Genomic DNA, 10,022 nt, shown 5'->3' on the forward strand with positions numbered 1-10,022 from the left:
ACCACACACTTAATGGAAGATTCTTCCACTTACTGTAAGTCCATCTTTGCCCTCTATCTTCCAGTCACTCTAAATTATTCATGGTAGCTACCAAACAACTAATACCATTTAGATGACTTTTTGATTCTAACACTGAAATTCTTGTTCCCTTGGGATGGAGTTGGTGGGGAGGGTCTTTCCAGAACTAAGCTTGAAGAAAAATGACCCAGAGCCTTTTAATCTCTTTGACAGGTACATCCCAACCCTAATCGCCCTGCTCATCTACGCTTAAAAATGTATGAGTTTGCAGGGCGGCTGGTGGGCAAGTGTCTCTATGAGTCCTCTCTAGGAGGAGCCTATAAGCAATTGGTCCGGGCTCGCTTCACCCGCTCTTTCTTGGCTCAAATCATAGGACTACGTATGCATTACAAGGTAAAGTCTTAGGTATACATTTTTTAACTAAGGCCCCTAGCCATTAATTCTGGAATCTCTCTGCTCTGAACTCATTGTTCTTAAGGGTGAAGGGGTAAGTGGTTCCAAACAGTTACAGATTTCATTTCTGGGTAAGATTAGTCATGTTCTGTTCTATCTTTCTGTCTTCCCAGTACTTTGAAACAGATGACCCAGAATTCTACAAATCTAAAGTTTGCTTCATCCTCAATAATGACATGAGTGAGATGGAGCTGGTCTTTGCAGAAGAGAAATATAACAAATCAGGTCAACTGGATAAGGTGAGAAAGAGAACCAAAGCCTCTGGGTCCCATGGTTTCCGGCCTCCTCTAGAGTAGGGCTACCTCCTAGAGCTTTCAGCAGTGGTGGAAATGTTCTCTATCAGTGCTGTCTTTGAACACCCAAAATGTGCCAAGTTATTCACCAAGTAACTGAATTTTCCACTTTATTTTATTCTCATTAAATGTAAATAAGCTCATGGGACTAGTGGCAACCATATCAGGACCTTGCATCCCACAGCTTGATGATCTTGGTCCGTATGATGGAGCAAAAGACACATATACTCATATATCCCACCCATTCCTACTTTCCAGTAGAAAAAGAACTGAGTAATAATCAAGTGTCACTGCACAAGCAGCTTTGGGAGGGACAGTAGTGTCTTTCTCAATTTCCAGAGTCGTGATGTAGGTAACTCATATTTTAACACTGTGCCTGTATATTTTTCAGCTTCCTTACTAGAAAATTCGTGGCCAAAACATTTCTTTTTTTAATTTAATTTAACTAAAAATTTTTTTTTAAATTAGAATTGTTTTTTGGCCAAAAACATTTCTGATGCAAATTTGGTTGTTTATGTTAAGTAGTATTAGATAATAATTATGACAGTAAAGTTGCAGTAATATACAGTTGAAAGTAAAATAGCAAGGACTAAAAAATTATGATTACTGAATCTGTTGTGCTGATAATCACATGGCCTCTGTGAACACATTGGGAAGATTAAGGAATAGTTGTTCCCATTCTAGAATTGCTGAAATCTAAAAACACTTCTTCATTACTTGTCTGGCCTTACTCATTTTCAAATAAGTAGGCTCAGGGGTTTAAGAGAAGTCACTAGGGCCTTAATTTTGGATCATAGAGACGTTAGCATATTGCTAACAAGGATCCATGATATCTTCCAATTACATCACCATATCAGAGAAGACTCACTCTGATACCCTAGTCGCCAGTGGGATAGGCAACAGTGGTAGGATTGCTGGAGCTTAGTAACTGTATACAACTAGATGTGTTGAGAGGTTGAACATGCAGCAGAAACTCATGGCTAGCTGTGTTTACAAGACGTAAACACAGGACTGGGTAGGTGTCATCTGATAACTCCCATCCATATCCTCCCCGATCTGTCTTTTGCCGCTTCTTTCAGGTTGTAGAACTCATGACAGGTGGAGCTCAAACCCCAGTCACCAATGCAAATAAAATTTTCTATTTAAATTTATTGGCCCAATATCGGCTGGCCAGTCAAGTGAAAGAGGAGGTGGAACACTTCCTAAAAGGTAAGAACCTGTCTACTCTTGGCCTTGAGATAAAAACCTCTGTATCCATGGTGTGGATGTGGCTTTAACTTGGCTACTTTGTTTCAGGCCTGAATGAGTTGGTCCCTGAGAACCTCTTGGCTATTTTTGATGAAAACGAACTTGAGGTAAGTGCTTATAATTATAGACCCCCACTCTTGAGTCTGTGAATGTGCTCATAGAAACCAGGTTGTTACATCTTCTCTTGTGAGATGTGGTGGGAAAGTCCTTTATGGAAGAATTGGTTTCGCTTTTGTCACTCTTCCATGCATTGACCCTTTCTCTTGCTTTCAAAACATTAGAATGTGAAAATTAGAAACCAAATAACTAATTCTTTTTGAAGAGTAATAATTAATAGTTGCTTATTCAAGTATTATTGATACTGGTTGAATAGTAAAGAACATTAGTATTGTATACAGACCTTGTAAATCCTATGACATTTAAAGTTGATTTAAGGGAATAGTAGAATTTATTTATTCAGGGGCTATTTATTAAGTATTTCCTGTAAGACATGGATGTTTGAAGCAGTTGGGGAGCTAGCAATGAATAGGACAGAGTCTCTGCCCTCATGGAACTACATTTCAGGGAAGGAGGCAAACCAAAAGATGTGACATATTTCATGTATAGTGTTGGGCTACAACACTATACAGTTAATATCTTCTTATCACAGATCCTGTAACAACCAAAAAATGGTGAATACCATTCTATAATTATCAAAAATTAAAGTTGTGGGCAAAAAATAAAATAAGTTGGTCATTTATCTGTTGCTCACAAATGAAACATACAAGGCCATTTCCCACAGCCTTTATGAAGAGTGTGTTTTTGCAAACTCTTTCCTGTAAGGAAGAGATTCTTCTTCAAAAATGAGAAAAAAATAATTTCACATGGTCTTGTGCAATGTTTATTCATATTAACTGAATTGGCCTCGAGAACAAGAATCAAAGTTGTGTGTGATTTTCATCACATTTATACTTTGAGACATGAAATTCAAACAAAATGAATGCTCCATCTCGGGGCCTACAGTTTCCTAAAGACCTCTCATCTAGTGCTGTTATTTTTTGGGGCTGAGGAATAGGTACTGGTGCATTTTTTATCAGAAAGCATAACATTTGTAACAGTTTGCAAAAGTGAGTAGGAAGGGGAGGACACAGTCTCTTAGGGTCATGCCCCATTCTTACTTATTAGCTTAAGCAGGTTCTTTTTGAAGGAGCCAAAGCTCCTCAGGCTTAATTTGGATTTTTCTTGTCTCTTGATGAGGACATACCATTCTTTATAGCTATTGAAGGAGTACTCGCAGTCTACTAAGTCACATGCAGGATCCAAACCAAATTAGGACACCAGCAAAATGTTCAGGCCTCTGATAATGATTAATGTTCTCATTTTTTGGTATACTTTTTGATTTATCTGATCAAGTAGAGGCAGGGCTGAAGGGAAGGTGGTAAAAGTTCAGTCCACAAAAGAAGGATGGATCCTGAGAAACAGGAAAGGCCATCTGACAAATTTGAAAATGGAGCTGGGGGTTTTCATCAGCAGAAGGGGCCTGCCTTCCTGGTATTCCCAGGCTGTGTTCAGGGCAGAATCAGGAAATACTTGGTTTTCTTTTTTCCTTTTTTTTTTTTTTTTTTTTGCCTTTTGTTTTAGTTCAAAATAATCTACAACAGTAGTTCCTTTTTTTTTTCTTTTTTTTTTTAAATATTTATTTTAGAGAAAGAGCACATGTGCATGAGCAGAGGGAGAGGCAGAGGGAGAGAAGCAGACTTCCCACTGAGCATGGAGCCTGACACGGTGCTCAGTCTCATGACCCTGAGGTCATGACCTGAACTGAAATCAGGAGTCAGACACTAAACACACTGAGCCACCCAGGTGCCCCCACTACACTGCAGTAGTTCTTAATTAGGGATACGTGTCGGTAACAGGAGACTTTTTCAAAATACACAAGTTCCCAACACATTCCTGGAGATTTTGATTGAATGGGTCTAGGGTGAGGCCACGGGCATCTATATATTTTTTTTTAAAAGCTGTGTGATTTTTTACCACACTGGTTAGAAACTGTTGGCCTATTATAATTTTCCTAAAGCAGAGTTCTGGCATTATGATCTTACCTCATGGTCTTTTTCTTGGTCCTTCCTTTATTCCATATTCTGCATGTTAACACAGGCAATTTTGACCTTATATTGAGTGTGTGTCCTCCAACTGTCCTAGTAACACCTGAACTGTCTTCTCCAGCTGCTGATGTGTGGGACTGGGGACATCAGTGTATCTGACTTCAAAGCCCATGCAGTGGTTGTTGGCGGCTCCTGGCATTTCAGAGAAAAGGTAAGTGGGCCAAACTTCTTTTCATTGGATCTGTGCCGTGTCGCAAGGAAAACCTTTCAGAAGAGAAATGCTGAGGAGTCAGAGAGGCAGATAGGTCAAGTGGGGGGAAAATGGTATGCAAGGGAAAGACAGGTGGTTGTCTAAGCCAAAGGGACCCCTGGTCCCTAAGGGCTGTGGAGCCAGTTGCCATGGGAATGGTACATTGGCAAGGCAAAGAAATAGCACTAGCCAACCAGAGACTGCCCTGCTGATGATTTGATCGTATAAATTCCTGAAGAAGTTATTGACTCTCCCCATTGCTACCCTTGTTTCCCACTGCAGGGTATCCTCTTCTTTTCCCATGGTCAAGTCCTAGGCTGTACCCTGAGTGTGACCCCACCTTGTGCTCTCCCTGCCAGGTTATGAGGTGGTTCTGGACTGTGGTTTCCAGCCTGACCCAGGAGGAGTTGGCTCGGCTACTCCAGTTCACAACAGGCTCCTCTCAGCTACCACCCGGAGGTTTTGCCGCCCTCTGCCCCTCATTCCAGATTATTGCCGCTCCTACCCACAGCACGCTCCCAACTGCACACACATGGTAGGTACCAGACTGTTTAGGGCACACTCTGACTGGGGAAGGTCCCCCAGCCCTGGCCAGTGTTTCTGGTGGTTGAGTGAATCACTTCTCTCCTTGCCCTTCCAGTTTTAACCAGCTGTGCCTCCCCACATATGACTCGTATGAAGAGGTGCACCGGATGCTGCAGCTGGCCATCAGTGAGGGCTGCGAGGGCTTTGGCATGCTCTGACCACTCCTGCCACCCACCTGGCCCTCGTGCTTCCTGGAACACCTGGGTGCACATAACACCGTGACAACCACCGACCCTAACACACACATAACCATCAGCCAGAAGCTGCTGCATGCACCCCAGTGTCTGAAGTATTGGGTCACCTATGAGCTGGGTCGTTCCCTCGCTGCCTCTGGCACATCTCCCCCACAGGCCACTTTGGCATGGTATGGAATCTGTACTGCTCATTCATGAGGAGAGGACCACGTTGCTTCACTTCACCTGGTTTTCAGAAGATCTCAGGAGCAGGAGCTGCTTCAATAGCTAAGGGAGATTGCAAAAGGGCCCGACTTTCTTAGAAGGCTGGGGTGGCCTTGCTCAACTTCCTATGCTGATGCCCTTGAGAGGTCCCCTCTGCAGCCCTTGCTACTTGCCCTACAGGTACATGAGTCCTTCCTGTATGCGGGGCAATCGCCTCTTCTCACCAGGAGTCAGGAGGAGCACAGATAGGAAGTGGCCTACATGAGCAGTCTTCAGTTTTGTCCTCCTGCACCATAGCAGGCTCAGGCCATGGTGCCAGACTACCTCTAATGGAGACTGATGGCACAAAAGGACCTTTTCTTGTGGTGTCAAAACTGGAAAAGGAGCGTTTTCCCTGAAGGCATTTCTGGAAATGATCATTAATCCATAAAAACTCTAAGCTTTTTTCTTGAATTTGAGCCAGTGAGAAAAACAGACCCAAGAATGTGAAAGATAACTGGGCTATAGCTTCCAGTGCTGAAAATGATTTTCCTCTAGGGCAAGGAGCATGTGTAGGCATCTGGCTGGCTTGAAGACTACTGATGTTTTTCCTGGGTTTGTTCTGTATGCTCAGGTGTGGCTGGTCCTGGCCACTTAACTCCAACTTACGCAGTCTGCTGAGAGGTAGGGATTCTTCAGCTTTCTACAGAAGAAAATTTAATAGCAGGGGATTTGGACGGTAAGAATAGCATGCTAACGATCCCTGATTCTTTGCTTGCTATTCTCTGGCAGCAGCACTGTGGCAAGGGAAAAGGGACCAGTGGTTGAAGTGCTTAATCACAGGTCCACGGGGTCAGGGCCCTGAGAATGTATGTAGAGAAGCTGTGTCAGACAATAAATACCCACCTGTCCATGACTTCCTTTACTCTGTAAGTTGCCAGCAAAGAGTCCCTGTGAAGGGAAGACAGTTAGTAGCTTCACTATTGTATGGAGATTGAAGAGAACCTGCATCTGTCTTTTGGAAAATCCCACCATCCTTTTTCATTACAATTTGAATGCAGACATTTTCAAGACTCAGAATCTCATCAACTTTCCACATTTCTGTTTTTTTAAGAAGGCTTTGCTGCGAGCTACCATTCTCAACGGGGCATTCAACTCTGAGAATATTACAAGCCATCTTTACTGCCAAAACCAGCAAGTCCACAGAGTCCAGAGATGAGGCAGCACTTGTGGCAATGCCTCGGCCTCCTGGAAGCATGTCTGAGCCCTCCCGTTCCCAGGGACCATGAGGAACAAGCCCTCCTGAGCTGCCCGAGTTGCTGCCTGACCTCACCCCTTTGCAGTCGTCATTTGTCCTTCTTGGCATGGGTGCTGACCTCACTCATTCTTGGGGGCCAGGATCCAGCATCAGGGCCTCAACACCTGAGCCAGGGTCCTCCATGCCACATGGTCACTGCTCTCCTCAGGGACCAGGACAAGGTGCTGCTGCTTGCCCCCGTGTTTTCCCATGGGACATCTACAGGCAAGTTTCGTCATCACCCTGGGAAACATGACAATGCCCCTTGGGCCTAGAGAGGGGTTTCCAGCTAGGGGCACGTGGGCTGGTTCTGCTTTCTTTGGCAGTTGTTCCTCTTCTGGATTCTGCATTCTCCTCTCCAGCAGCCCTCCAGAGACTGATGCTGGAGCTCGATTTGATTTTCTTGGCTAGATCTGTCCTTTTCAGCTCTAGTCGGAGCACTTTTCAGAGCATCCTGGGTGCCGTGGCAGTCTGCAGCCCCGTGGTTGGTCCTTAGCCCCAGGGTCTCTGTTTAACAAAACCCTTTGGTACTGTTGTGGTTTTCTATTCCTCCACTGCACTCTGTCTCCTAAGTCTGTTCCAAAGTATCTTTGCTCTGTTTGGCCTTTTCTTTTACCTTTTTTTTCTAATCCTGCTTTGGTACTTCCCAGTATGGGGAAAAGGTACAACTCCTCAGAGAGAAGAAAGAATATCTGTTACTTCTCTGGCAGTTGTTAATTTCACGTTTCTTACTTCAGCCAGTTTAATTTTATTTATGCTCCTGTGGCCCAGGTACTTGGGGCCAGCCAAGCTTTAGCCTGGCCTTTTAGTGTCTTTGAAGGAGACCAAGCACCAAGTGAACACTAAGGAGAGCATCAGCGTGTTTTCTAGAGACCAAGCCCTGCTGCAAATCCATCAGGCCAGGCAAAGGGGCCAGACAGTTGCAGTGATAGTGTAAATATTTTGTACAGTAAATAAATAAATATTGAAAAGGACTAAGGAGCAAGTGACTTCTGTAAGTGGCGATTCAGAGCTCAGACTGGAGGTGGAGGAAGAAAAGAAAGATTTAGAAATGTTTTCACATTTCCCCAGGAATTTCTTCAAGAGTCATGAGCTCAGAGTAGAAGGTACCTACAGAGCCCTGGCCGTCCCAGGTCCTGCAGTTTCACCCTCCACTGAATGCTGTTCATGCCAGGCAGGCCCATGGTGCAGGACAAATGCTTATGCTCAGCTCATGAAGAAGAAACCAGTTTGTAAGAGCTGAGGATATCTGTTCTCATCTGTCTTTTAAATGCTCATTTGTTGTTTTACTACATAGGAAACTCAGTATAGAAAATTTAGAAATAAGAGCCCAAGAGAAATAATTCGCTTGCCATCCAGAGGTAACCACTGTTAACTAATGTATATTGCCTTCTAGTTTGCGTACAATCACATTTATTTCTACACCTCCTCCTCCCAAGGGTACTGGGCATGGCAGACAAAAACACAGCTTCTCAAAAGTGTGGGTGGCAGGTGGTACCAATTCTTTTCCAACCAGAGGTAAGTTTGGCAGAGAGAGAAAACCGGACTTCTGATTTGGGGCCTACAAGGAAAAGTATCAGGGTTTTGTTAGAAAAGTAATTATGGTGTCATTACACCTTGGTTCCCAATCTGGAAAATCAAAAAAATACCTTGGAATTGTTTTTACTCATTTTTGCCCCATCTCCCAGACCTAGTGAATTGGAATCTTAGTTTGAACACCACTCTTTTGGAGTATATTTGCTCTACTTCCACCTCCTCAAGCTCCTCAGTGATAGGAGATGTCCTTAAAGAAACAAAATTCCCTCTGACTTCATATTTTTAGGTTAACAATCCTACATCTTTTACACTTGCTGCTCTTATGGCTTTGAGTGGATCCCTGTGAACATTCGTCATTAATTGCAGTTTATCATAAAATTATTCTTAAGATTCAAGATGGTGGTAGGATTGTTCTTGAATTAACACCAACATAGATACTAACATCAGCTTCTCATGAGTTGTTACCTCTGAACCACTGCAGATAGAGCTCTCAGACCTCTGCCCAGCCAACCTTCTCATAGGAGCACAGTAGAGATTCTCTAGTGAACCAGAGGCTCCTTGCCTCTACTTGGGCTTCATATAGACCCTCAAGCATAATAGAACAGCTCTAAGTAATACTTTTATTTAAAAATAAATTCCCTTTTTTCTTTGATTTTGAGATGCAATAGATTTAAAAAAAGGTCAACAAGCACAGCACGTACAATTTAATGAATAATTATAAAGAAAACACACGTGTAACTACCATCCAAGTCAAGAAATAAAACATTACAGCACCACAGCACCCCCCACCCCTCCCAAGGTAACTATTTTCCTGACTTTTATGGTCGTCATTGCGCCAATTCCTTTTTCAAACAATCTGTCCTAAAAGTCACAATGGAGGAGGGGAAAATAAGAGCCCATGTGAGCTCTTGATAAGATACTAAGCAAGGTCAATTTCTCCATAGTAATTACTACACATCACAATTAGTTTAAAGAGAATTCTGAGATCTTTGTTGCACCATGAGAATCTAGTTCAGATTCTTGATGCTGAATGTGATGAATTATATTCAAAGACAAGGTCCTTCTGCAAAGACTTTTCCCCTGATGTTCTAAATTGAATACAAAATCCTTTGCTTTTGTACCCCGAACAGGTTTTGGGGGCTGGTCTAACATGATGATGATTCTCTTTGGTGTTCAGCAGCAGGTTCTCAAGGGTCTTAAGCATCACCTAGGTGTAGTATTGAAAATTATTCTGCACTAAATTGTCTCAAAAGTTGTGAAACAGGCTAATATTTCTGACTTGGGTCTGTTTTACATCAAGGCCCAAACTGTTGTCACATTGCTGGCTTGTCTCAGACAGGTTAGCTTTAGACTAAGGAACACACCAGGTACTGGGCCACCAGTGCACACTGACTCTGCCTTACATTTGTTTGATGACACCATTGACAGATGAACATTTTATACCTCTGTTTTATACCTGTCAGTCACTTGAGGATTTGGGATTTACAGAAGGGAAAAAGCCCTATTGTAAGAAATACAACGATTGGCAGGGGGGAGTGGTGGGGGTGCCTAGATGGCTCAGTGTGTAGAGCATGGGACTCTTGATTTCAGGGTCATGAGTTCAAGCCCCATGTTGGGCCTGGTGCCTACTTTCAAAAAAGGAAAGAAATGTAACTATTGCTAGTGGCTTTAAAGCTCCACAGAATAACAACTAATGGCTTGAGTGAGATGACTTCCAAGTTTAAATGAACCTGCATCAAGAATACAAATAACTGAGGGGGGAAAAAAAATCTTGAAATTTTAATATCCGCACTTAGGTAGAAAGTCTGCAGGTCGCACGCAAATGAAATCATTAGAATGAGGTCAGACAAGCCACACAATACCCTGATGCTTATCTCTGGT

General features: G+C 43.1%; 1 protein-coding gene across 4 annotated transcripts in view; it reads left to right on the forward strand.

The window, feature by feature from the left end:
* AREL1 (apoptosis resistant E3 ubiquitin protein ligase 1) overlaps positions 1 to 7,579 on the forward strand; it is a 42,512-nt gene extending 34,933 nt beyond the window's left edge. For all 4 annotated transcript variants that reach the window (XM_055304032.1, XM_055304035.1, XM_055304034.1 and 1 more), the window contains exons 14-20: positions 232 to 411; positions 585 to 710; positions 1,844 to 1,973; positions 2,061 to 2,119; positions 4,218 to 4,307; positions 4,706 to 4,881; positions 4,987 to 7,579. In XM_055304032.1, the coding sequence (XP_055160007.1) occupies positions 232 to 411; positions 585 to 710; positions 1,844 to 1,973; positions 2,061 to 2,119; positions 4,218 to 4,307; positions 4,706 to 4,881; positions 4,987 to 5,089 (864 nt within the window). In that variant the 3' untranslated portion in view covers positions 5,090 to 7,579. The remainder of the gene's footprint in view (positions 1 to 231; positions 412 to 584; positions 711 to 1,843; positions 1,974 to 2,060; positions 2,120 to 4,217; positions 4,308 to 4,705; positions 4,882 to 4,986) is intronic.
* The last annotated feature ends 2,443 nt before the right edge of the window (positions 7,580 to 10,022 follow it).

This window comes from Nyctereutes procyonoides, unplaced genomic scaffold (assembly GCF_905146905.1).
Source record: "Nyctereutes procyonoides isolate TBG_1078 unplaced genomic scaffold, NYPRO_anot_genome, whole genome shotgun sequence".
Classification (NCBI taxonomy): Eukaryota; Metazoa; Chordata; class Mammalia; order Carnivora; family Canidae; genus Nyctereutes; species Nyctereutes procyonoides.